This window comes from Vidua chalybeata, chromosome 14 (genome assembly GCF_026979565.1).
Source record: "Vidua chalybeata isolate OUT-0048 chromosome 14, bVidCha1 merged haplotype, whole genome shotgun sequence".
NCBI classification, from domain to species: domain Eukaryota; kingdom Metazoa; phylum Chordata; class Aves; order Passeriformes; family Viduidae; genus Vidua; species Vidua chalybeata.
Window position 1 is genome coordinate 552,862 of NC_071543.1, and position 27,811 is coordinate 580,672.

The window sequence follows — 27,811 nt, forward strand, 5'->3', positions numbered from 1 at the left end:
AAGTCAGAACCGAGCAGTAATTAAAGGCAGCCCGGCAGGCTCCAAGGAGATACTGCAGGCAGGATGGAAACCTTTGAGTTTGTGGCATCGTTTAGAGTCCCCCAGTGCTGTGATGCAGCATGGACCTCCAAAACTGTGACTCCAGAAGAATTTTCTGTGGCATTTGAGACCTGGATTTTTATAGATTTAAAGGTATTTCTTAGTTAAACAGGCAGTACATTGTGCATTAGAGATCTGAAAGCAGTGTCTCAGAGACCCAAACTAGGTCTAGTGAACTGATTTAAGTTCACCACGAAATGGACAATTTACACTAAACAGATCCATTCTCCTGTTAAGGAATTCCCCTGTGTCACCCTTCAGAAGCCCCTCCTGGGGTCACAGTGGCACCACCCCAGACTGTCCCTGCTGGGACCAAAGGCCCTTTGCAGTGGCAGCTCCAGTGACCCAGTGGGTGCTCGTTTGGTTCCCTGCACACCCCACACTCACACAGACAGGATTCCTCACTGGCTCCATCCCAGGTTTCCCACAGCCAAGTCCCAGATGTGCTCAGACTTGCTGAGCACCTGCCTGGCCCAGGGTTCAGTGAGCTGGAAGGGAGGAGTGCAGCCCTCACAGCACTGCCAGTGACAGCTGCAGCTTCTTCCCTGAGCTCAGCACTGCTGCTTTTCCTATTCCAAGGGACAGTGAAACCAGCAAATAGCTCTGAATTCTTGTTCCCACTGAAATGGACTGGAAACGAAACAATCTGATAAATATTTATGCAGCAAGGCAGCTATGACAACCAGAGGAGATGGAATACTTTTTAAAAACTTTTATCGTGCTCATTGCCATTTGCTACTAAAACCAGATATTTAAACCAACCTGTTACACAACAGCAGAGACATCTCATATAAAAGTTAAATATTTATTTCTAACCGTTAAAGAGCTCCAGAGAATGAAAATCATTCCCTAGAGGAAAACAATTACATTTCTTGAATAAGCACTTCCTAAAAAGTACATAACCTCTTTGCCAACAAGAAGGAGATCCTGGTTTCTCTCCCACTGCTCCCTGTGCCTTCACAGAGCTAATGGCCTCTCATTCAGCAGAACGTTTCCAAGAGAGACCGCTTTCCTTTTTTTGTAGTTGTGGCTGTTGTTATTCTTCACTTGGAATAAATCCTTTTGCTCTGTCCAGCTTGTCCAGAACCTCACTATAAAGGCCAACCATCTGGAGAATATGAGCACCACAGTTGTCAACAAGGATGGATAAAAATGTATCATTTAACTAAGTGTATAATTTAACACAGAACAGAACTAAGGGAATAGGTGGGAGACTACCACCAGCTTCCAAACATAAGATTTCAAACTGATGTAAAGACTTTTGGCACAGGTTTAAATGCAATGGTTTAGAAAAAAAAAAAGGTCAGTGCAACCTAACAAAAGTTGTTTTATATACAGTCATAAAGCATAGTTTATACGTGAGTCTTATATCAGTACATAAACCTATTCACCAAATCACAGACAGTGGGAGTTTATGTTGAGGGTGGGGAAGACTTCTTCTCGTCAGCTCTTACTGCTCTAACTGATGTATTTAAAATGGTGTAAGAGTTAGAGCCAACCCCTTGATTGCTCAGCTTGTGCACAAGAGAATGAATGGTGACACCAGCCAGGCTGCACTGGGTTGGTGCAGTCTAGACAGGAGCAGCAGCCAAAAGCTGTAGAAAGAAGCTTACTTGTGACAGAGTAAGAAAAAGTGTCATTGCAAAGTGTCACCTACAAAGGTGCTAGCCTGGAAATTTCTCCCTCATAGGAAGTGGCTAAGCTACACCTGAGGAGATGAGCTCTAGTGATTTTCTTCACACCATCTTAAACCCTACTTATAAAACATGAGATTGTACGAGAAACCAAGCTTGAAAGTATTTAAGAGCTGATTTAAGTGAACTGGTACAGCACCTTGACTTCAGTTAAAGCAGGCAAAGGTACAAGGTTCTCCCATGGCCACAAACAGTCAGTTTATTTCTATTCACCCATTTACATCATCCTTCCAGTAAAAGAATGCTGTTATTCTCTCTATTGTCTATCAAAACTTTTCTGACCTCACTTTGAAAAAACCTTTTAGCACCAGGCTCCCCCAAAATATTTAGATACCATGATTCGCCTGAAACTCTAAAGATCATCAGTAGTGGTTTCTTCACCCAGATGAACACCTCAAATTCAGGCCACACAGCCAATCAATCCCATATCCTCAAATCCCCCTGTGCACACTTACATGGCCTTCATAGCTCTTCTTCAGAGATCCTAAGTGATTAAGGAAATGCATTCCCAATCCACACCACTGCTCAGCTTCCTTGTATTTACCAACAGTATACTGAAATATCCCTGTATTCCAGGCTCTTGTCATCAGCCAAAGGATCTCCATCTCTGGGTAAGCATCCTGAGGTAGCAAACAAGCAGCAGCACCTCATCAGGAAATAGAATCTTCACTTCAAAACTGACAAGTCAAGAGTGTGTTAGAGTTTAATTTTAGAGTAAGAAAACAGTTGGATTCTTTCCTCCTAAGCAAAGATAAAAAAAGCCCTTTCAAAATCCAAGGAAATTTGTAATGCAGTCCTAAATAACCAAAAGACCTTTCTTTTGAAGTAATTTCAGTGTATCTTTTACTGAAGTCTTAGCAGCTCCACATATAACACTATGTAATGTTCATTTTACCAATTATTCTCAGTCCAATGAGATTTTTTTTTTTCAAACGTGCTCAGGATCATCTCCCAACCTCTTGGTTTCCTGATCAACTTACTGTGCTGCTGACTACACTCAGAGCATCTTCAAAGTAGTCCCACACCTCCTGCAGCACACAGGTATCCAAGTCTGTCAATCCACTCGGCAAAGAAATGTTAATCAAACTGTGTAAGCATTTGCTGAGGATTGAAAGAGAGCAAGAGAGGAAACATTAAATGCCACGTGCACAAACAGTTAGTATTAGGAGGACACTGAGTTATGTTTCTATGATTGTCAGACATGTCTACCTTGGTGCTTACTACACTCATATTCTTGTAGCAGAAACATGCATTTTCGTACTATCAGATCTTATTCATACAAACTATGAAAAAATAGAGTCAAAAGCAATTAGTACTTAATTATTTTCACTGCTGGTCTCTACAGTAACACAGAAAGAAAATCATAGTATTTCCTAGAGTGCTACACTGACAGGAAGAAAAAAGTACCTTTTCTAACTTCACCAACAAGGATGATGCATAGACAGCATCCTCAGAAAATCAGTAACAAATACAGAGTTCTGAAAATAGCTCTGTCTTTCTCAGTGTGGGGTGATAAAGGCTGTATCAACAGTTGCCTTTGCCAAGTGCTTACTTCAAGGAACTTGGAAAGAATAAGTAACACACAAATATACCAAATAAATCACATATGTACTATGTGGCATCACTACCTTACAACTCACAGCTTTCTTCTCAACCCTTAATTTCTCTTCTTTGTCTTTGAAATACCCAGCAGAGTAACATTTGAAATGAATACATTCCTCACAAGAAACAACCAGAGACATCTTCTGGATCCATTTTCATTTTCCTTCCTCTATAGATTAATTTATTGGAAAAAGGACTGTGCCAGAAAATATGCCAAGTAAACAAACAGCAGTTAAAACATCTGTTAGCCAGTCATCCTTCAGAGTTACATTGGCTGGCCAGCAAGAAGTGGAACCTTGCATATAAAGTACAATCCACTTTTTTTTTCAAATTGCAGGCTTTATTCACTGTCAGCATGTCCAGTCACAGGCTCATGGCAAAGCTATGTGGTAACACTAACCTAAAATTCACAGCATCAATGACAGCCTGCTTTCTGTGGAGGTTTAGTGCACTCTTGAGAGCTTTCTTACACAGTACAGGATACCGAGCTGGAGATTCCATTGCCAATGCTTCAAAGGAAAACAGAGAAGAATAAAAGATAAATTACTGAAGTCGACTTCAATCTCTTAGGTCACTAAAATAAACTACAGCATGTTACCAGATCCCTTGTGAAAAACAACTGAAAAGAAATCAGCTTAAATGGGCTGGTCACAAGCTGGTGCATCTCTCCCTCTTTCTTACTAAGCGCATCACCAATGAGGACAACAAGGCAGAAACACAGAAAGTTTCATAGTTCTCTGCTGTTTACCTCCAGTGCAGTAATACAAAAAAAAAATCTGGTGGGGGGCACTGTCTAAAGAGTTTTGTTTGTCTCCCTGAACATAAAAATCCAGATGGAAACCTTATGCAGGAGCAGGATTTCAGAATGGTGTCTCCAGGTGCTGGAGTGTTCTCCCTCAGGGCAAGGAGGACAGAAGGTGTTTATAGAATCCTGCAGAACACCCTCCAAAGACTTGCCATGGTAGTTCTAAATGCTCCTCATCTTTTTTGGATCCTGCTCTACATTTTCAAGCATGTTTTCATGACTAGACTTTGTGATGAAAGTATGGCACAGTATAGAGAAGTGCTATTTACAGATTGACTATAAATCTTTTAAGTTGAAACTTCACATTATCTTAGTGGCTTAAATATACTTGAAGTATCTATCCAGAGTCCAAAGCCCAAAGCTACTGTACTGGGGCATGAATCAGTGAAGGTCATCCTCTGGCCTTTGCCAGTTTGGAGCATGTAAAAGTTCATCTGAAAAACCCTTCCAGGCTCACAAGCTATATGAGTGTCTCAGGGTCTAGAAATGGAAAGATATCACAATTTTCTGGTTCATCACCCATGTCATCTGTCATTTCAAAACACAGCTCTCCTAACATTGCTGAGATCCTAAGCATCTTTGCTTCAGGACAAAATATATATGGTTAGACCCATTTTCTGTATGTTGTACAGTACATGATAATCCTAGTCACCTCAAAAGAACAGGAAAGAGGAACGAAAGCTATTTTTTCTGACTTGAAGATCTATAAAAGTCCTTACATGCAATGATTTCAAGTGTCTTGATCTCTATTTGTGGTTGCTCCCAAACTGACTCCATAAGATTGTGAAGTGTTGGATCATTCAGTTTGGATCTTGCTTCAAATTCATAAAGCAGCAACAACGTGTCTGTTGGGTCTTTAGCAAAATCTCCTACAACAGAGACAGGATTGCCTGTATGTAATGATGAATTTTCTCAAAGCCACATGGTGTACTACAAGGTAATTTTTGCTTCCAACAGGCAGGAAAACCATCAAGGCACTCAGACTTAACAGTACAGCAAGTGGAATTTGCCATTCAAGCAATATCTAATGGAATTTTTCTACCAATATCCTACCAAAAAAAAGTGAACCATGCATCTGCTAGGCTAACAGTCACTTAACACCTCAGCTTTTATCAGATTGTCATCTATCTACTCCAATAACCTCCATCCAAGACAGCAATTCCACATGCTCTGTATTTTCCATTAATATTGTGACCAAGAGTTACATGTGCTGAAGACACACATTTTGTAGCTTACCTGTTAATTTCAGCACCTTCCATATCTCCTTGCAAGTCTGAAGATGTTGAAGGGCCTGACTAAAATGCTCCGTCTATTTTACAAAATTAAGTAAGTTATTTTTTTCATAGTTTTAAAAGCAGAACAAATAATTATGTCAGAACTAGCTATAAAATAAATTAAGAATCAGCCTAGTTAGTAAATCACCTATGCCAGTTACTGGGGTTTTGGGGTTTTTTTTCTCTTTTTCAAAGACCTCCACATCTCAGACAAAGCCACTTCTCACTGAACGTTTCATTGGCCCAGAAAGAACCATCCCTGTTCCTATGGGACATAACTGTTTTAGCTCTCAGGCATAAAGTAGTGCTATTGAGACTGACAAACCACTAAATGCCACAACAGAATTGCTGTGCATTGCCCTCCACAGAATTTTCTACAATCACTCTACACCAGACTTCTGTACTTCCTTCACAACCTCTGTGTCTTCTTTAATCTTCTAACCACTGTAAGCACAATTCCCTCTTCCTCCCACCCACAAAAAGATGTATGCATTAAAAAAAAAAAAAGTGAGTTTTATCACAGCCACAGTGGTAACTACTTTCAGCAACAAACTGTCTTTCTGACTAACCCACATTTAGCAGCAGACTCTTACAATACATATAGATTGAAATTCCTCTCATAAGTAACTACCATGACCCTTTATTGATACAAACCCATTCAAAGACACTGAACTAATTTACAGAAATTCAACGCTTACAATTGTCTGGAAAGGTGCATCAGTTCTAACTATGAAATATTCCCTTGTTTACATTCTCAATGTCCTGTTCTGAGTGAAAAAACTAGGACTTCAAAATCAGAAGGAAGAAACGCTACACTGGTACAGTCAGAAATAGTTAACAGGCTTTGCCCTACCTGTTCTGAAGGTGTTACTTGTTGTCTCCCCATTTCCAGATCAACTGCAGCTGCCATTAGCAGGCATGTCTTCTGAGCAATTAGAACAGCTTTGTCAGAGGGACAAAACTGGGACAACTGGCACCAAAAATAGGAAAAGGTAATGAGAATTTTACCCATAAAAAGCATTTTCCTTGGGAACAGATGATTGCTGACCCTCCTCTACGACAGTTGCAGGAATCAGTCATGAGTAGTATATATTCATATTGTAATTTTACTTGTACAATTTTACAAAAGGATTATTTAAATATAAAGTGTAAAGCAGAGTTGGAGTCCCCTCTCTACAAGCACTACAAAGCTGACAGTGTTGGAAGAAGTCCTGCATAAAGATTAGGACTAAAGTACTTAACATTTTTGTATTAATGATACAGTTTACAAACATCAGAATCCATTTATTTTAGAAACTTCTCATTGAAATCTTAAGTTTATTACATTCTTAAGAAACAGAATGTAAAGTATGACAATAACGCACACATTTTATATTACAAGTCAACCTTCTTGTGACAAAAATGCTCCATCTTCAGAGCACACAAGCATGTCTCCATGGAGATACCCAAACCATGCGTGTGACTTCCAGAAGAACTTGACAGATGAAAATATTCCCCAGTTAGAAACACGATTAGCAAGAGTAAATACCTTGAAAGACAGCACAAAAAAATCCCTCATCTTTTCAGGGCTGTCCTTGAACTGTACAGCTAAATTCCAAGCTAACAAAGACATAAAAATAGAGACTAGAATAAGAATCTGCACTGCTACATGTGTGCCCACCTAATCTCTAGCAATAAGCAGTTCAGGTCCTACAATTCTATTTCTGATCCAGTATGTCACCAACAGCTCATTTAACAACAGCAAGAAATACTGTTACTAGTGATTTGTTTAAAATAGCTAATTCATGCTTTCAAATTTTGCCTTGATTAATTTCACCACAACCAAGAAACCATTCTAGCACACACCCTGCCAACAAAAGTATGAACTGGGAAAAGCTTTTTCTTATATTAGGTAACAAAGTCAGCATATGAGGGGAAGTGTTGTACAGTATTCCCAAGACAAATAAAAAAGCAAAAGGAAAAAAACCCACAATATCTTGAACCATTCCTCTTTTTTCCCCAACAAGGTCAAGTACATGGCAGTTAAGCACACAATTCTGAGTAAGAAATGGATGAGCATCTAAAGGCAATCAAATTATTTATGTATGAGAGCTTGATCCAATTAAATATTTAGATTCTACAGCAACTTTCACATTAATTTATTCTATAGGACATGTTTTTGCAGTCTCTGAATTGTTTATGCTGTCAGTGAGAATGTTGCCTTTGGAAGGTCATGATTCCATTCACGCTCATGTCACTGTAATCGGCATCTGCTGCTTCTCCCCCTCCCTTGCTACTCTTTATTGGAGTACAGTTACACTGTGAGGATGTGTACAAAAGCAGATGTCTTCTGATACTGATTGCAACTGTCTTCTCTCCTGTGTGCTCTGACAGAAGCAAGAATCTGAAAAATTGGTTCAGCTTGTTACTGTATGCTTATATTTTTATTTATAGACAGCAAATGCGCTAATCCTTCACCAAAACTGTAACAGAGACTACAAAATGAGGATCCAGAGACAGCACCATGCATAAAGTTTAGGGCAGCCCCACGGGAGCTGCATTTCCCACTAGAAACCACTTTATCTGTGATGGTATTTGGTGTTTGGATTTTTACAGTCTGTAGTTCAAGGCAAACTCCAAGGCTGCTAATTTAAAGGACCAATAAAGACAGGAGATTCAGTTTAGATTCTGAGAGCAACCTACCAACTTTTCTAAACCAGTGAGCTTCCAGGATCCTCATGTCCCCTGTAAATTTCTCTTCTGTGAAAGACTCAGCAAGTTTCTTGTGAGCTGCAGAAAACATATAATTCAATACAAAAGTACCACTTTTGGAGCAGAATAAAAACATTTCCAAGTCTAATCCTTACACTACAAAACAGAGGTTTCCAAAACACCTGTGTAATTCCTGATGAAGACTTATTTTCACAACTTAAATCTAATATTCTTCAGAAAGCCCTATAAAAAACAGCAAAAGGTGCCTCAAAAAACATTTTAGAGAAGATGCCAACAAGCACTGCTCTTCTAAATTTACTGACACTGAAGTCTAATGCAGAGGAGTTTCACTTAATTTCACAAGAAAGGGACTTATATTTAATTACCAGTTTGAGGCCTTTCTTCTAGGAACCTTTTATTGATTTAATTCTGCTCTTAAATCTCTTCTACTTGCATCAGTACTGCAAGTTTTTGATAGCAAAACCTATGCCACTGAGATACAACTTCACAATACTATTGAATCTCCAGCTTTAGTTTTCATTGATTTCACTGGGAAATTGAGAGCCTGGACTGAAATAAGGAGTCTAAATATTTCATTGGTATGGATCTCATCATATCATAAAATGTTCACATATGGAAGAACTCCAGAAAACGCAAATAAAACAAAAACATACCCAAGTTCAAGTAAGTCAGTATTGAGTTGATATCTCCGTCTCTAGAATGGAGAAAAAAAATCAGTTTTAGGAAATGGATTCATTTTTTTTCAACAGAAAAAAAAAAAAACAGAACACATTATTTACGTTGGAATATATTTTTCCAGTTATGGATAGATCTACTCTTCTCACTCTGAACTTTGGAAAGATATCTCACTATTAAAGTTACAGAGATTGCTTAGCTCACAATCTCCATTAAAAATACCTGACAGGCATATACATTAATAAAATCATAAGGTACAGAGCAAATATTTAAAGAAAAGTTTAGACGAGTTGAAAATAGGTTCCTATGTGGTGTCATTAGGTCAAGGTAGGAAGTCATCTGGGTGGACTTTGACCAGCATAAAAAAATAATATCGTGATTACTCTGCAAGAAAAAATGCCCAGAAAGAAAACATTACACAATTTGAACAACATATCCACCATAAGAAAATGGTTTTTGAAACAGACCCACCTTTTCTCTGCGTTTTCTGCCATGACTTTTGATAACATCAGACGGACCAAACATCTAAATATGAGAAAAACAAGCAATGAAGAAACAAGATTTTTTTTTCAATGGTGGACTTTGCCCTAATTCTCCTGAAAGGATTCCACTTTTCTTCCTTATGTTTCTCCTTGTAAGTATATTGAATTCTTACTTTAAGGATGCAAATAATTGTCGGCAGTCTTGTAAATGTTGAGACAAATACTCCAAAGCTTTGATAGCCACAATTTGTTGGTCATTCTGAAAAGAATTAAAACATGTTTTGTATATACTGCACTACCTCGGTGCAGTGTATATACTGCACTACCACAAAAAATACCCAAACCAAAACAACAAAAACAAAAATAAACCCCAAAGCAACCACATATTCCAAGTCTGTGCAGCCCTGTAGCAGGAAAATGAACAAAGGACTATGCACAGAATTGCCTGAGAGTGCAGAGAAAGCTCTAAGGGGAGATCATATGATTCCCTGCACAAAGAGTCTGTGGCAAGAGCAGGACTAGTACAGGCTGGTAAGGCTTTCATGCCTCACGGGGCTGGGAACAAGGCCCTGATAGCCTGAAATGCAATCAGCCAGCTCAGACAGCGCCCAAGCCACCAACCAAGAGGCAAACAGGAGGGACAAAGGGCTTTCATCATGGATTTGTGTGTATTTTTACACAGCTTCCCCCTCTCTCATCAAAGATCAAATCCCAGAGGCAGAAGAAGATGTAACGTTTTGCTAAGGAGAATTTTACAGAAATACACAATTTAATATCCAGATGCCAACATTTTTAACTCAGAATTCTTATTTTTATGTCAGAATTTTAAAAGATACCACTTCTTTCTACATGAAAATAATTTCTGCTTTGCATTACACAACACATATAAGCAAGACCTTTGTTGTGGAAGCATGAAATACTAAGAAATCCATGAAATACAGAGAAATATTAAATTTAGGCCAGGTTGAAGAGGTTATACTTATATCCTATTATATCGATAAAGCAAAGACAAAATTATCTGCTCTACCTCTAAAGCAATTTGGGCAGCTAAACTCAAGAGGTTGCTGCCTGTATTTTTATCCACTCTCAGCTTGTCTTCATGTTGTGATAGCTTTTCTGCTAGCTTCCCCATTTCAATAACTGCCTCCATAGCTGAAAGAGACAGAGGGAAAAACCAACATTTTTATAGAAGCCATTGGAAGGTAGAAAGTTCTACTGTTTTAATGATTTATGAAAGGCTATTTTTTTTTTTTAATGAAAAGCCAAGACAAGAAAAACTGAGCATCCCAGCACTTCTCCACAAATAGGCATTTCCTCCTAGGGAGGTGCCAAAAAGCTTTCAAGTTAGTAACCGAAGGAAACAAAGATGCCATACAAATGATACTCATGGTACATCCTTAATTTTGTTCAGCTAAGTAACTGTTTGTTACCAAAGACAGAAGACTTTCCCTAATACATTGTCTGGGCATCATTCCAAGCTCCCACATCTTGGCTTATGCTAAGGGTGCCACTGCTTTTATGCTCACACTGTGCTATGTTTCCCACCCTATATTATGTGAACAAATTATGCTGTCAATAAAAGTTGTATAGAGAATAACTAAATGGCAGAGAACTCATTGGAAAATAAGCTCTGCACATTACTCTGTATTCTAAGTAACTATAGACTATATTTCTCCATTTTCATTACTTGAGCTAAGATCCTCATTAAAATATGAAACAGCAGAACTCATTATAAAGGAGAAAGAGGCTACAGAGATACAACATTCTGTAAGTCATCTCAATAATTCATGTATTTCTTGGTAACTTCAGGCTCCATCTGTCCAGAGAAGTTAAGAGCAGCAATAATGGCTCCCTTCAGTTTCATATTGTATATGCACACTAAAAAGTATAGAATGAATCTCACCCTGGAATGCTACTACAGCTTCTGCCCAGGGGAGGATTATCTTCTCTAGACAGAGGCTCCATCCAAACAAAATCAAATATAGCAATGGACTCTGCCTCTTACATATTGTGTGCTAAAAAAAAAAAGATCCCACTTTTACAACTTAAATCTACAATTTTCAATGACTTTAGGGACTCTTCTTCTAGCTACCCTCTATTGTGTCTTTCTCAAGATGAACAGTCCAAAGCTGCTTAGTATTTTTTAATATATTTGGCACTTCTCCTTGTAGTGGACCCTTTAACTTTCAGGTTGTACCTTTATCAGTATCGTTCTCCAACATTGCAATCTTATAGACACTGAATTTAGTAAAGATGCTGTTTGGATCACACCTTTCTGCTTGTTTAACTGCCTCTTTAGCCTATTCACAGAAGAGATTAAAGGAAATCAGTACAACATCACCTTGAAATTAGTATATAATTTGCAACAGAAAAGAAATAAAAAGATACACAAAATGTTAATGGTTACACTGCTGATATTTATAGAATAACTCAAGATGTTTGACAGGACAACATCTGCCCTTGAAACAAAAGTGATGAGACCAGAAAACAGCACCAAAGGCTGACCAGAAATGAAAGAGCCAATTCCTCAAAAATAAAAGCAATGCAAATAAAGATATAAGTATGTCTACATATGTATTAAATATACCTTGTCAACTTGTTTCAGATGAAGATAGCAAGAAGCCATGTTCCTCTGCAGCTTAGACAAGTTCTGATCTATCTGCCCAGGTGTATAGAAGCTGGCAGAGTAATTGTACCAGTGAAGGGCTTCAGAATAGCTTTTCTCCTATAAAATATAAAAATAAAATAAAACCCAAAAGCACATGGCCATATTTGTGTGATTAAACTGCCTATGTCTTTCTAACTTTTTTTAGAAAGGTCACAGCAATGAAAGATTTAGATAGTCAAGTATATTCTAGTGCATCCTCCAGGCTGTTCCAGGTGCAGAACCCAGCACTTTCCCTTGTTAGATTTCATTCAGTTGGTGAGTGCCCATCCCTCTAATTTGTCTAGACACTGTGAGAGACAGTATGCAAAGCTTTACTGAAATCCAAAGAGATGACATCAACTGGCTTCAGCTGATCAACAAAGTGGATGACCTTGTCCTAAAAGGAAATCAAGTTTGACAAGCAGGACTTCCCCCTCATGGACTAGTGCTGGCTATGACCAATGACTGCATTGTCCTTCAGGTGTTTTTCAATAACTCCCAGAATAATCTCCATCATTTTACCAGGCACTGAAGTGAGACTGACAGGCCTGTAGTTTCCAGGGTTGTCCTTCTTGAAAACTGGGATAACTTGCCAGCTTTCAGCCAACTGGGACCTCTCCAGATTCCCAAGACCATTCAAAAACCATTGAGAAGCCTCACAATGACACCAGCCAGTTCTCTGACTACTCTTGGACGGATCCCTTCAGGCCCCATAGCCATACAGGAACCAGCTGGAGCAGGAATTCTCGCATTAACTATTCCGATGCACAAACATTAAGATGAGGCTACCTGAAAGTTGATTTTATAATTGAAAACAGCACCCCAGATGGATGAAAATAAAACTAGTGCCAGCTGGAACAAGGCTCTTAGTAACAGTTTGCACTCTAACCAAAAATAGACATATCAAAGAGGTCAGAAAAAGAATTTCATTTTCACTGATATAAATAAGAACACTACTATTTGGTCCCAGACCTCATAATGTTTGGCAGCTCTGTCCCACAAGATGATGTGCAGCTGATTCAAGGCTTCAGGCAACAGCTGTTTCCCAGTATAATGACCTGAAAAGATACTGCAAATCATCACTTTACAAAAACTTTACAAAGCACACTGAGAAGCATCTAAGAACTATTCTACAGCCTGCAACAAAAACCAGGGACACACCAATAGTTTCAGCTAAGAGCCAGTGCTTCATATCCTGTTTATGAAAAAAAACCCCAAACCAACGAATCAACCAAGCAAAACCAAAAAAAAAAAAAAAAAACCCAGTGGGTAAGAAAAAAATATTTTCATGCTTGAACAATGTAAATGTAGCTCTTGCTCCTAGCAACATGCAACATGAAACAGGATTTGTTTTACAGCAGATCTGACAGTCAAAAAGCAATACAGTGCTACAGGTGCAACAGACCTGGGAAATAAACTTATCCAGCTGCTCTAACAAGGACATGCAACCTTGTCTTACACTGACAAACAAAAATAAATTGGGCTGGATGGACAAAGTATTAATATTACACAGAACTCCTGGTTAATGTTTCTAATCCCACATGAATCAGTCACACATAGTCTAACTAAAAAGGAGGAATTGCTCCAGCAAATGAATTTAAGCCTAAACTTGATCGTGACTGTCGTTCAATATGGAAGTTGAGAGTTGCCAAGTAAAAGAAACGTAATGGAAAACAGACACAGAGAAAGAAGAACAAGAACAAGCAAAAAAAGTGAAAATTAGAATGCAAGACTTTAGCCAACTACATCCAGCTTTCAGTAAACAGCAGTAAAAGATGGATACAGACCTATAATAACTTCTTCAATCTTTTGCTTAGCGAGCAGCTCCCTCTTATTCTGCAACAGGAACTCGATGTGGAGCAGGGTAATTTTTCCAAGGTCAGGTGAAGATTCAAATCGTTCAGGAACAGATTTCAGAAAATCAAAACCAACTGATTCCCTATTCACAGAGATGCATTTTTAAGAGGCTACACCAGAAGAGCTGTTAATTTTCCATTCTAGAGATTAACATATTCACACCATACAGCATGTTTGTCATTCAATCACATCAACAGAATGAATCAAGGTATGAATTTGTTCCAGTTCATCTATTCAATGGCAGCTTCCTCTTATCACATGCTTCTTCCACTGTATTCATAAGAGTTTATTCTTCACATTTGCATCAAGATACAAGCATATACATACATAATCATGATGGAGCACTTAACAGGGTAAAAATTCGTGCCTCAATTTATTTTGCAGTAACTTGTTATCCTTCTACTGTTTTTCCCAAGAATGGTTCTAGGACTCCAAAGTCATTCTGATGGTTGATTAGAAAAAAAATGTCAGTCTGATGATTCCAGACATATAATAAAACTACACAATGAATCTTAATCATTCCAAAGTAAGTCTATAGCACTGCAAATTGCCACTGTTCTGTTGCTGCCATAATCAGTATCTCTTTGCTACAGAAGACAGGTTGCCTCTCAAAACCTTTCATCTTACCTCCATGAGCTTTTATTTGAAATAAAGTGTCATTGTATAATAGATGTTCTTTGGTTATAAAGAAACACCCAAAACCTCCAAACATTGTGTTTACCCCACTTAGAGATGCTTTCATACCTTCCATGCTCCAGCAGCAGTTTGGCTGTATTCAAACAGAAGTCTAAAGACATCTCAAGGTGTGTGAATTCTGCAAGAGCTAGACAGAACACAAAGCACTTGAGATTATGTAATCAACTTAGACACCTAATTGCTCAATTTACCACTTATCTCTTACACCTTCTTTGAAAGGCAGAAACAGAACTGAAAAAAAAACAGCAACCCCGTAACAGATCTATAACAAATGGAAGAATAATACCTATTGTGCTTTGACTTTCCTTTCACTGTACAGTTAATGCAATACTACAGAAAGGTGACAGACTGATAGCCCTGGAATTCCAGTCCTTTGTCTCTTTAAACAGGAATAGCATAAATTTCAGTAGAACAATTTTTTTTTTTTTCCCTCAAGCTGCCTTTTATCAAAATGTCTCATTCTTATCCCAGCAGGAACAACCTAACACTGAAGTTAGTGCTCAGGCTGTGTGTGGTATCATATTGCAATGGGAACTACTTCAGCATAATGCCCTGAGATCAGCTGTTGGATTGACTGGTGCTGATAACAGGTATCAGTTTTACACCACTCAGATAAAGTTTTAAAACTGTTACTCTGTGCTGAATGGTTAACAACAAAAGAGATGCATTTGTAGCTTAGGTGAGATCAGAGAAGGAATACACAAGGACACGACCAGAACAGTTGTTAAAAGAAGCATTTGAAGGCGGCTGATGCAAATGTGCAACACAAGATTTTAGTGAAATGCCCAAAATTTAGCAGAAATCTTCACTCAAAAGACAGAGAGCACACACTTTTCTGCCAGCCATACAAGAAAAGAGACATCCACTCATTAATAAACTTGCTTGAAAAACTGACTGGAGGCTTAGTGTTTCTAAACAATAGCCAAGTGTGTTTTGATAGGCAACTCTATGGTTTCACAGTTCAAACTGAAGAACACAAGTCAGCTACTGTATGTTTATTTGAAACTGTAACGTTTAAATGACTGGCTACTTGAAATCTGGCTGAAAGCCCCAAGGAGGAATGTGGAGTTACCATTTCTGCTAGTCTGACAGCATTCAAACCCCTCAGCTCTCTGCAAGAAATTCCTCATCACATCCTACACTTCTCAGATTATTCATTACAGATCTGATGATTTCCAACCCTGAAACATACAAAGCCTCTCTTCCTTCAGATGTCATTATTTATGAAAATAAATTTCTTTGACACATCAATTATCCTTTCTATATTAAAGTCTCCCCAAAAACCTTCTTATCCTCTCATTTCATATCAGAATCAGTTCTGTTCAAGTGATAAATGTGAGGAATAAGGAGAAAAGAGTTTATTTGACTTAAATAAACTCTTATAATACAGGTTTATAATAAGACACTGATGAGCACATGATGTCTCTTGGAAAAATCTGCAAAATCGCACCCAGAGAACAGCAATGCTTCACCAGCCTTTCTTCTGTGCTAAGTCAATGCACCTTCACCCTTCTGCATAACCTTATGCATATGTCTAAATAAACTGTAGCTTTACATTGCTATATTTTCACTCTCTTCATCCTAACAGCCTTCAGAGTGTGCCCCCTTCCCTATTTGCAGCAAGGCTATTTAAATTAGCATCTGGATACCTCCTCCGTGAACACTGAGTACTATGTCTCACACTTCAAAACCAAAAGGACATTTAGCTAATGCAGATTCTGCCAAAAACACAAAATTGTTTTTCTGTGTATGACACATGCAGTCTCCTTGGATATGGAGTAATATAAAACCTAGGGAGAGCTGTGATACCTGAGTTGATATCTTCATCTGATGCTCCACTTTTAAGAAGAATTTTAACTTTCAAAAAAAACCCTGCTGGATGCAAATTCTCCTGCACAATGAAAAACAACATATTACTTGGACAGTTCTTTGTAGAACAGAGATCCTGTGAGAGCACAGCACATTCATAACACAGACAAATATTAAGGAATCACATACTCCCCACTTAATGACTGAAGCAAATGGTGTAGGCAACTTATGCAGTAAATTTCTTCCCAAATGCAATATGCATATTTATTGTTTATTCTTACACCACCAAAAGACCAAGAATAACAAAATCAAAAGACGTAAAATTCTCAGTTTACTGTGGCCCATTTTTGATACTTTTAAATAGAAGCTGAACATTACTGAATGATAGAAACATTTCTTGCTTTTCTATGTGTGAATTGGCTGGATTAATGTAGAATTAATATGAGCAGATTCAAAGTAGCTTATAAAAAGAAGAAATTCAGGGATCAACAACAGTGGGAGCAATTGGAAATAATGAGGAGTGTATACTAAAGCTCTCACTAAAACAGTGCATATTTCAGGTTCTAGAATCAACATTTTCTTCTGGTTTTCCATACCCTCACACAATATCAAAATGTACATTATCAAAAATTATGATAAAAACACTTTCTGCTTCAAAAAGCTTTGCAAAAGTAAACAATAGAAGAGGACAAAAGGCTTAGATACTGTAGTAGCGCATTATTTGCATGACTAAAATACACTGCCTTTTATCCTGATCTCATGAGCATATGCATTATGATCAGTCTGTAAATTCAGGCAGCATGTAGAAAATTAATTTCAGCTTCCATTTAAAACAAAATTTCATACTTAAAAACTTGTTTTGTACAAAATAGAAAATGAAATTTTTAAAATGATCAACCAAAGATAAACAGGAATTTTTCAGATTTCATTTACTCCACACTGACCTGAATAGATAGAAGCACAAAATTAATTCAAGTCTCTATGGGAAACAGAATTTGTAAAGGATTAAGAGACCTCACTCTAATGGCTGCTTAGAGATATATGAACTCCTACAAGGTAGCTGGTATGTTTATACACCTCATTTTTCAGGTCTGCTTGCATGCCTCTGCCTGGGTGTTGCTTTGGGGATCCCCCAGACAATGAGGTAACGGAAATAATTTTACTCTTTGTGCTTTAGCTGTGGGTTTGTGGTTGTCCCAGCCACTTGCTTGTATCAACTCACACATCTGAGAAATTTTAGTCACACCATCATCAAAGGACCTTACTAACACATAGGAGGCAGGAGGACAGCTCTACTTCTACATGCAAAAAAGTATTTCTCAAAAAAAAACAAAAACAAAAAAAAACTGGAAACACGAAAATATCCATAGGAGCATGGAAACGTAAAGCAAACACACCTCAATCTGTTGTCAAGGATAACACACCAATGACTAATGTGGTCCATATTATCATGTCAATAAATGCTTGAGTTTCATCCATTGCAATCTTTAAATAGATTTATACCTATATACAATAGATAAATACCTGATTTGCCAAGCTTATGGCTTTCAGTGCCTTGTCCAGGTACAGACTGCAATCCCACTCAAAATAGGTTGTGGCTAACAGTCGTAGCACTTTAGCCTGGAAATGAAAACATAGCAACATGCAAACATACATATGAACACAAAAGACTCACAAAAGATTCTAAGGTCATGAAAAATAAAAGCTCTTTGAGGCAAAAAAAAATCCTGCCTGGTATCAGATATATAAAGTGATTTCTCACATCTGAAACATATCCAGTCTTGAAGCAATGCAGTACACACAGGACATGAATCAACCAGAATTCAGAGAAAAACAGAAGGGTTGCAAGGAAACTCAGATAACTGGGAGAAAAAGAACAAAAGAAGAAATTGAAATAACAGGAGGTACATGCTTCACAGAGGAAAACAAACGAACAAAAAAGCAGGACAAAGACCTACATGAGGATGGACTTCAAATATATAAATGATTTACATAAAGAGGAAGAAATTAAAATCTTCATATTTGCAGTTGGAAGTAAAAAAATAAACTGACTTCTGAATGAGACAGAGAAACATCTATCTATTGAACTCTGCCAAACTTCATAGATGACTACTAAAAAGGAGACCAAGACATAGCTGGGCAGGCTTGCACAAAAAAGGCAGATAAAACACTGGAGTAAGTTTAACAAAACCCTCCTATTTGTAAATAGAAATGTCTCTATTTCTTACCTGCATTTCTTTGCCAACAGAATATTTCATGTCCATCTTCCCAATGTCATAACTCTGGCTATCAATGATAATTGATAGTTAAAATTAAACACGATGACAGAGATAAATTCAGTCAGTCTTCTGATATGTGCAAATTTCCTATCCTTTCCCAATTCCTGAGCAGTTAAAAACCACATAAATCACACAAACTAATCTCAGTAGTCACTTTTACTAGAGAACAGAAAATTGTGGGTTCTTTCTACCCTTACATTAAAAATTGTGCTCAATCACTTTCTTCAGCCTGTTGCAGCACATTCTGTAACATCTTCTATTCAAACATTGCAGTAGGTTTTATCAATTTTAACCACTGAGATTTTGAAGAAGCAAGTGTTTCCATTCTCACTCGACATATAATATGGCAGTACATAAAATCTATACATGACTGGTCTCCAGACCACAGCACATCAACAGCAAAGACAGAACCTGTAACTCATGATTCCCCACATTCTTCTTCTAAAAGTTAAACGGCAGAACAAAGAACCACCCAGGAGAAAACACAGTGATAATTCCATAAAACCAGATTTGATTATAAATGTTGTGAATGAAAAACTGTTAGAAAGAAAAACGGTAATTGGGCACTTGTTTTCTAATCTAACATACTCTCAGACCAGGGAAATCTTAACCCACTAGATGGAGCCACAATCTTTCTCCAGATTATCATTTGCACTGTGCAAAGCTTTATTTCCTTCTCAAATTTTGTCATCAGGACTTGGTATTTAATTTTCCACAAGAATAAAATATAAAATAATCTTCAAAGCACCAGCTGTAACTAAGACTGAGCATTTCTACAAATCCTCTTTGACAACATATACAACCATAATGATTTTGAATTTGATCTGTTGCACTCCATTTTCCTCTAACTATTTAAAAGAACAAGAAGTCATAAACAGAAATTTTCTGCAGTGAGGCTGTGACCATGGCATGAGGATGCTCTTCCTGATAGCCTCACCCTTAGTAATACCACAATAGTTATTTGGATCCTACAATAGTTATTTGGATCCTACCCAAACCATCTCTACTCCTTCCTTTTTCACCCTGATGTTTGTGTCTTTCATCAGTTAAGGACTCTTCAGAAAACTAATCCCTTTGCAGGAAGTGCTAGGGAGAGAATTGGCAAGAACCACTGGAAGATGACTTTCATTCTAATGGCATGAAAATCCATGTGGGAAAACAGACATAGATTTTTGGCAATAGTGTACAACCATGACAAAGTATCTGCTCAGATAATTTGGTTCAGCTAAAATCTTGTATTCTCACATTTTTAATGAGGCCTCTACTTTCCCTTGCTCCCCCCTCTCCTTCACACACACTTTTACATCTCAGAAGTAGGGGTTTGTTCATTTGACTTTTGCACATTACCTGAGCCAGAAGGCGCTCTGTTCATACCTCTTCCCTTCATAGGTTTCCACTCCAAAATTGTAACAGAGGATTGACAGGTAACAGGTCTGGAATAAAAGACTCCTGCTTCTATAATGTTCTTGCAAAACATCATTACATCTATGGCACTCCAGCCTCAGGTTCTTTAAAATGAATTTTACTTTCAAGATATTTCCACTGTTACTACTTCTGGCCTTTTGCAAGGGGATGCTGAAGATGACTAAATGGAATAATTAATTGAGTGGGAAAGTGAAGTATCATTAACCAGTCCAGGACAGACAAAACAGCAGGATTTTTTAAACACGTGAAGAACACAGAATTCCTCAATAAATCACATTGAAAGCACTAGAACTGTGTAAATTAAACAATAAAATTAAAATTTGAGAGGAACAACTGTAATACTATATCTTTTTTTTTTTTTAATAACAAAAAAAAGTTTTACTTAATTAAGTGATGAGGACTTCACCTGTTTCATGGTAGGCTTCTTCCCAGCATTTCTCTTTGGGGTTAAAAAAGGATTACAAGTTTTAGAAGAAAATTGCTTTTGAATGCTTGGTTATTCAGAGCTTTATCAGTCAGCCCTGACAACATCTGTTCATAACAACTTGCCTTTTCTTTGAAATGACTTGCAGCTGTCATATGTCATCCAAAGAAGAGAAAAAGTCATTTTATATGCTAGCAGGCTGCCAATATTTACATCCATTTTGCCTCTGCAGTATCTTTTTTTTCCCAAATATAAATGACGCTTTTTGCAAGGGACTGCAGATTTCAAATTCTCAGACAAAAATGAGAAGGGCAGGACAACATCTTGCTTCAATTTTTTTTTTTTTTTTTTTTTTTTTTTTTTTTTTTTTTTGCAATCCAGAGGCAAAAGAACAGAGTATGCATGTGCACAAACACAAAAGAGATCACTGTCAGATATAAAACCTTATTTTTCACAGGTTCATTTGTGAATGTTTTCTTTCCAGAAGAGAAAGTTTCCTGTACTGAGCATTGGTTCATAGACTATCGAGGATCACAGTCCTCCCCAGCTGATCTCTGGTACCACACAACACAATAATTTCCCTGTGATACTCTCCAGGGACTCTGGTACAATGGGAGCCTGAAAGAGTTTAGGATTGAGAGCTAGCCAGCAGTCCAAAAGATTTGGATTCACTCAGCAATCACTAGCTCTTTCAATTTTCCTAATTTTTTAAATACCACTTTTTAAATCAGAAGTAAATTGTATCACTCTCTCATGATCAGAAACCTTTACTTTGTCTGCATGAGTGCCCCTGGTTTGTGAAGAGCTTTCATCACAAGTTTAATATTATTTAATGAACGGGTTCAAGCAGAAAGAATGAAAGTAATTTAGAATTAAATGGGGAACAGGAGTGCAAAGATCCCAGTGAACATTTTCAACAGTAAGAAGTTCTGATCTTACGATTCAAATCAAAGCTAGACCCTTGCAACTTAGTCACTCAAATGCACTTGAACATGGCCTGCAGATGACAAAAGGCAATGTAAAATCAGTTGGCGTTTAATTGGCTAAAAACACAAATAATCTCCAAACATATTTCCCGTATTTTTCTTTAAGAATTTGCATCTGTCCCTTTGAATCTAATTATCTGTACCAGAGAGACAGGAACAAAATGTTTCTTAAATATTGGGAAAACATGTAAACAAATGAAAATAAATGTCAGGAAGTTTATTCTGATAAAACTATAATAGACTTTTATCTTTGCAAACAAAAAACTAATCTGCATATGGTAGTTTGTTTTCTCTGTGAGACAGGAACTACAAAAAACACAGTTTAGTGCAATGGGAAGCCTCCATTCATAGCTCTACAGTTTCATGAAGATGAAGATTACTACTGACAGTAGTGATAGACTTGCGTATCAATAACTTTGTCATTCAGCTCTTCTCTTGTCCCATCTGTCCCCAGACAAACGTTCACATGGGTACAAGATGCAATATACAGGATCAAGATGTAAAATGCAGCTGGTTCTGTAGAGAGTAGGTAGTACATTCAATTTAAATTTTTTTTTGCCTTGCTTGCTGATTTGTCTTCTCATTGTTTAGGAAAGAGCTTATTATTCTATTTCAAACTCTAATCTAAGAGAAATAATAAAAAAATGCACTCTGAAAAAAACTCTGCTGTTTCCACAGAAATTTTTTAGCAACAAAATCTCAAAGAGGCAAGCAATTGCAGAAGAGATCTTCAGTTCAGAGTACTTTTCAGAATTTTATGTGGCATATGTCATCCTTTAACATATAGAGAGGAAAGTAGGTCCTCAACGTTTGGAATGATAAAGAAGGGAAGATTTCACTTACTTCTTTTGGCAATTTCATCAACATATCTTTGCAGCGCTGCACGCACATCACCGCTTTCTGAAAATCCCCTTGAGCAACTGCCTGAGAAAGCAGCAGAGCGTGCCAACAAACTGTTAGTGTGCAACTGGTCTTTAAAATTCACTAAAATCCTCATTCTTTAAAATAGGACTTCGGTTTTTCACGGGCAGTAAAGCTAGGTTTGGGATTAGGTATCTGTCCTTACAGTGCTATTACAATTCTGTCTACTTTTCCACATTGCCAGATGATAAAGAGATCCAGAAAAACTGCAGTCCTTGGGTAGTGTGCAAAGGCCAGAGACACAGGACAAGATCATTCACGTGTTAAGATGATACAAGAACTCAGCAAAATGTATACCTCTTCTCCTCTTGTTTCCACGATCAAATTAAAAATATGGGCCATTGCTTTGTCCTGTTTAGGGTAGCTCCTGAGAATTTTGGAGACAGAACATCCCTGCTAGATAATGAGGTCAGTGGTGTGACCAACAAGTGCAAGAAACTACATTCTTTGTATTTGCACTCCTGTGTCTGTAATACTCTGTAGGATTGAGAGTATCCTCAGACACTTCAGAAGGAAAAGCAATTCCTCTCAAAACTTAGAATTCCTAAATTACATACTTTAAATTACAGTTATTTACCTTGTTCTCCAGTCAAGCACAGGACACTGTTGGAACTGACCCGTGTATGATTCATACAGGCACTTGTTTATTTTATAAACAGCTATGATAGCCAAATCACAAAGCAACAAATCTGAACTAGAAGATATAAACACCACTGCAAGAATGACTGCAATAAATGCGGGAAATTAAAAATCATTAAATGATTTTGCAACACTGAATGCAAACGTGAGATCTGCTATCTTATATCTAAGTGAAAGAAATCTATCCCTCAGCAAGTCCTCAATGCCAAGCATTCAGGTATCTAATAACTGGGTGAGAGTTTCCCCCTATAGCTCTAGTGACTTATAGGGAAAGCTGAGGACACATACTGATTCAGCTTGGTAAGAGAGTACTTTGAAAAGGCTTTTCTCCACATCAGCTCTGTGCACTTGAATATCTGCTTCACCATCGCTCCCCTTCCGTAACATCGCGTACAGCTTCTCTATACTCTGGAAAACAAAGCGCAGGCGTCACCCATGGAACTTACAAATAGGGGTGTATGTAAGAAACCAAAACTGGGAAAGAACTTACACTCATGGCATTCTCTAGAAATCCGTCTGCAAGACCAGCTTTTCCAATATCTATCCATCCTTTCCCAGTTTTCGTAAGCATCTGAAGGAGGAAATGGTAAGTCCTTTGTGAAAAAGCAGTCACTTTCAAGAAAGGCAATGTAAGACCTCATCTCGTTGTCACATATACCTAACACAGGACAAAGGTATTTCAGCTCTGCAATTTCTGACCAGCAACTCTCACTTCTGAATGAACACTCAGATATAGCATAAGACTTACGGTGGCCTACTAGACAATATTATAAGATACTGAAATAAGGTCATGTCCTGCTCATATCATATTTTACCCTACGAGAAGATGTGATGCTAACCACACTGTCCAGACATTCCTAGCTCCAATGGCTCAGCAAGGTATCCCTGTAAGACATAGGTCCCACTTCAGCATGTACTTTGTTTTCTTAAAAGAGAAAAAATGGGATCATCAATCTTATCTTTGTCATGAGGAGAGTCAGCAATACTCCAGCCAAAACACCGGCTATCTTTCCAGAACTAGATGTATATTTCACTCCATTTCCAAAGAAAATGTAATAAGATTTGAAGACTTCCCTGGGGGATCAACAATATTTCATTACTCACCCATAATTAGTCTTACCAAAATCTGTCTTCGAATAGTTCCCTCCGGAGGATCGCTGCCCTCACAGAGGCAAATCAGTCTGCAGGCAACAAACCGCACTGCAAGAAAACAGTGCGGGCATTCATAAGTTTCCTTTTCTCTACTTCTTTATTTTTTTTACAGGAAGTCAAGCCCTGCCATATCTGAAAGACTATCTGGCATTTTAAATCACAAGACAGAAAAATCTGAAACTTCAGGAGTCAAAGCAATCTGAATTTTAGCCAAGATGGTTAAAATTGCTTTTCAGACAGTAAGAAAAAAAATATATTCTCATTAAAATACCTATTAAACTATTTGGAGAGAGTTTAAGTTAAATACATGGTATTCAAAGATTTAATTACATTGCAGGTGCTTACAGTAACATTTCTTGAAAGCCTCAAAATAGCCTTCAGCAAAATAAGGAAATGAAGTTTAATAATCTTTACAGTTTCAAAGTAAAAAGCAAAAACATTTTCAGGCCTTCCTTAGACATCAGGGATGGAAACACTTGATGTACTTTAAACAGCCTCTCCCTGGCCCTTCAGCAGTGATCTGAGAACATCACGCTCTACTTTGTGTCAACTTACCCTTTTCCCTTTACCTGGTATAATTTATATGATGCAGATTACACATCATTTCGACTATAACCCCTCAAGACAAGAATGTAGGCCTGACACTGCAATCCCACAGAACCACAGAAAGAACACACTGAGGGAAAAGACCAAAAGCTCCTTTCTGCTTTCCCCCAGCCCTGCTCCTGGCCCAAGAGAACCCACCAGCTGTGCACCTGGCTAAAGCAGGTCAGCAAAAAGAGGACTTAGAATGTTTCTGCATGTAAACATGGATGAGATATTTTCATTAAAAAAGCAATCTCACTTGATATAAATTAAGTGACCAACAGTCTAAAATTTATATCTGTGTTATTTCCATACATTTTTAGATTCGAACCACAGTATCAGAAGGCAAATTACAGCTTCCTTTGGTCACATCACCTCTTTACTGGTGCTCTGGCATGGAAAGGGGAGCGATAAGAATGCCTACACCGATTCTGTGCCACAAGAAGATAAGTGTTACATCAGGATGCTGCTTCTTGAACTGCTTATATGAGCCCACCGGTACATTTTTCTCTTTCTAGACCACGTCTACAGAGGCTCAAACAAATCTACAGCACTACTTGTGTGCCTGCCAGCAGGGAGTGTTTGGTTTCCATGCTACAGCACACAGAGCAGCCTTAGGAAGGTACAGAACATACGCACGTTTGGCTCTTTGCTCATCACTGATAACAGCACCCGTGTGTTTGGTCACAGTCCAGTTCCACAAGCTGACTGCACTCTCTTCAACCTGAAGAGAAGAATTCCACTCAATTAAATTTTGTCCTGGATGTGGATCCAATTGAAATTTACTACTGAAAAAGAAGCATCTTTCATGTGTTTCACGGGAATGGCCTCTCCAAGTGTTTGCAGAACTCCCATTTACACCAGAGTCAAAGGTGTGAGTTTTCCATAAAACTGTCACAGGATCCCACAGGGGCATGTTGGACAGTGACCTGAAAACAGGCCTGCTCAATGGATGTAGCATTTCTTCACCTAAAATCTGAAGGGGTTGGAAAAGAACTCTAAGAATCTTATCACATTTGAGAACGATCTGTAGTAAGGCTTCACCTCTTTTGCACATCAAAAAGAACACTAAGTAGCTTAATTACTTTAAATACCTACACTGGGAAACTTTGGATATTAGCAAACAAAGAACAAAGGTTACTGACTACATACTCTTGTTCAAAAGATACAGCACTACACAAAGGCAATAAGCAGCTTTAGCAACCCACCCTGAGGGGCTGCACTTTCCATTTTATTCTACTTTTCATGACAGATCTTGCCTATCTAGGAGAGAGTTCATAGCCCCTCTTATTGAAGTGGCCAGATTACAAATTAATGGTTTCTCCTTTCTTCAAAAATAATTTAGCCCAACTGATTCAGGAAGAACTGAAGGATACCACTTTTATGCTCCTGTATTTCTTTACATGCTGTACTATTGACACTTTCTGTTACAACACTTGCTAACTTATCTTGCTCCTTGTTGCAATTTTAGGACTTCCAAAATCAGTGTTCCTTAGCTGATAATTGCTACTTGTCTATTGAAAATATAATTTTAGAGGAAGAAGTTGGACGATATCTCAGCTGGTCTTCTTCCTTATTTTAGATTCGTACTCCTCTAGGAGAAATGAACAGAAGGAAAAACCAAACATTCCAAACAACCACCTGATAAACTTTTACAAGGACTGAAAATGAGTACCTCCAATATCATGTTGCGTACTGGAATATTGTTTACCAGGCAGCTAAAATTCCATGCCTGCCTGTTTTCTTCTTCCTTGGGTTAGCTGCTGTCACTATGGGAATCCATAGACAAGGTGAGAAAGACCTCTCCTCTGATCCAGTACCAAACTCTTAGTGCATCAGTGCTCTCTGCTTGCGTTTTTACTTGAAATTACAACTAGATACTACTAGTAGTTTGAAATAATACATACCTTAACATCATAAGTAACCAGTACTTTTTCCCATTATTATCATAGAATGGTTTGGGTTGGCAGTGACCTTAAAAGACCACCCAGTTCCAACACCTTTCACCAGACCAGGTTGCTCCAAGCCCTGTCCAACCTGGCCTTGGACACTTCCAGGGACGAGGCAGCCACAGCTTCTCTGGACACCCTGTGCCAGGGCCTCCCCCCGGCTCCCCACAGTATCTTACTACTATCTAAACTAAGTCAACCTTCTTTCAATGTAAAGCCTTTTCCCCTTTTCCTGTTACTTCAAGCCCTTGCCCAAAGTTCTTCTCCAGCGTTCTCGGAACCCCTTCAGGCACTAAAGGTGCTGTCAGGTCTCCCCAGAGCCTTCTCTTCTGGCTGAACTCCATCTGTCTTTCCCAGCAGAGGTGCTCCAGCCCTTCAATCACCCTCATGGCTTCCTCCAGCAGGTCCACAACCTCCTGATGTTGGTGACCTCAGACCTGAACACAGTATCCAGGTGGGGTCTCATGAGAGCAGAGTCAATGACACGCACGCTTTTACATTCGAGATCATTTCACATTGGCTTTTTAAAATAACATTTCCCACTTTATTTTGGACTTTCACGCTACCGGAGCAAATGACGAAGAAGTGAACTCTTTTCTTTACATTTCAGTAGTGCTACACTTTTAGCTTCACCGCCGAGGGTGGGAAGCAGCAACAGTTTACGGAGCTGCAGCACCAACCTGGGCCAGGGCTGTGGGCTGCGAAGCACATGCACCCCCCCTTTCTTCAGACAGGCTGGGAGCGGGGGGCTCTCCCTCCGCCACCTTCCCATCCTCTCCAGCGATGCTCTCCGCCGCCTGGAACAGCTCCTCCGTGAGGGCAGCGATGCGGGACGGCGCCTCTTCCCTCAGCAGCTCCTGCACCAGCGCTGTAAGACAGGAGGACAGCGGGTCGCGCCGCACGGCCCAGCATCAGCCGCCAGGGGCGGCGCTTACCGGGAAGGGAGAGCCCACGACCCGCGGCACCTCGCACGACCCGCGGCCCCGCCATGGCCCCTCAGAGGCGGCAGCGCCCCCGCACTGCGCGTGCGCGCCCCAGCCCAGCGCTCCCGGCGGGCTCCCGCGCCGCCGATTGGCTGCCCGGCGGCTTCGCCCCGCCC

At 38.8% G+C, this 27,811-nt stretch overlaps 1 protein-coding gene across 2 annotated transcripts; it reads right to left on the bottom strand.

Annotated features, from left to right (window-relative positions):
- Window positions 1-890: 890 nt before the first annotated feature.
- Window positions 891-27,769, bottom strand: TEX11 (testis expressed 11). 2 transcript variants are annotated; one of them, XM_053955979.1, is made up of 29 exons: window positions 27,678-27,769; window positions 27,393-27,580; window positions 25,403-25,487; window positions 24,147-24,226; window positions 23,517-23,597; window positions 23,315-23,434; window positions 22,310-22,390; window positions 19,979-20,064; window positions 18,581-18,638; window positions 17,877-17,972; window positions 16,353-16,434; window positions 14,592-14,670; window positions 13,778-13,929; window positions 12,963-13,048; window positions 11,931-12,068; window positions 11,541-11,643; window positions 10,371-10,495; window positions 9,517-9,602; window positions 9,333-9,386; window positions 8,840-8,880; window positions 8,157-8,243; window positions 7,003-7,073; window positions 6,328-6,444; window positions 5,437-5,509; window positions 4,920-5,069; window positions 3,796-3,904; window positions 2,774-2,894; window positions 2,249-2,413; window positions 891-1,207 (listed from the first exon to the last, which is right to left on the bottom strand). In XM_053955979.1, the coding sequence occupies exons 1-29, from the start codon at window positions 27,700-27,702 to the stop codon at window positions 1,136-1,138; spliced, it is 2,811 nt and encodes a 936-aa protein (XP_053811954.1). In that variant the 5' UTR covers window positions 27,703-27,769; the 3' UTR covers window positions 891-1,135. The 2 variants fall into 2 exon arrangements, with proteins under 2 accessions (XP_053811954.1, XP_053811955.1); XM_053955980.1 differs by lacking the exon at window positions 4,920-5,069.
- Between the last annotated feature and the right edge of the window lie 42 nt (window positions 27,770-27,811).